General features: G+C 56.4%; 1 protein-coding gene across 1 annotated transcript in view; it reads left to right on the forward strand.

Moving 5' to 3' along the window:
• LOC104492572 overlaps positions 1-607 on the forward strand; it is a gene marked incomplete at both ends in the record, with an annotated part of 2671 nt that extends 2064 nt beyond the window's left edge. Inside the window, 1 exon segment of the mRNA XM_010135150.1 lies at positions 7-607. Coding sequence (XP_010133452.1) covers positions 7-607 — 601 coding nt within the window.
• Between the last annotated feature and the right edge of the window lie 6 nt (positions 608-613).

Raw genomic sequence — 613 nt, forward strand, 5'->3', positions numbered from 1 at the left:
AAACAGCGGGAGGATTAGGTAGTGTCCAAAGGCAAGACGTACAAGCGGCCCCCTATGATGCTGCTGCAGAAACAGCCGGTGAAGCTGTCCTGGAGGAACATCAAGGAGCAAGTGAAGCGAGAGAAACCAGAGAAGGCAGAGAAACCAGAGCAGCTCTCCCTGGAGAAGATCGACACTGTGCTAACGGAGTGCCTGAAGCTGGCTGAGGAGGTGGGAATGGAAAAGGAGGTGCTTGAACAGGCTTGGGAGACCCCCCAGCAGCCAGGGCGTCGGAACCAGCTTCTTACCCCTCAGGGAGCTGTCACCAAAAAAACCCCTTGTTTTTTTGGCAGGAAACAGCTGGAGGAGTGGCTAGTGTCCAAAGGCAAGACGTACAAGCGGCCCCCTATGATGCTGCTGCAGAACCAGCCGGTGAAGCTGTCCTGGAGGAACATCAAGGAGCAAGTGAAGCGAGAGAAACCAGAGAAGGCAGAGAAACCAGAGCAGCTCTCCCTGGAGAGAGCCCCCACAGCAGCCAGGGCGTCGGAACAAGCTTCTTACCCCTCTGGCAGCTGCACCCAAGGGAATAACACCAAGCGCGGGAGAAGTGAAAGCCCTGGAGATGGGGGTAGGA

Source organism: Buceros rhinoceros, unplaced genomic scaffold (genome assembly GCF_000710305.1).
Source record: "Buceros rhinoceros silvestris isolate BGI_N320 unplaced genomic scaffold, ASM71030v1 scaffold22404, whole genome shotgun sequence".
Lineage (NCBI taxonomy): Eukaryota > Metazoa > Chordata > Aves > Bucerotiformes > Bucerotidae > Buceros > Buceros rhinoceros.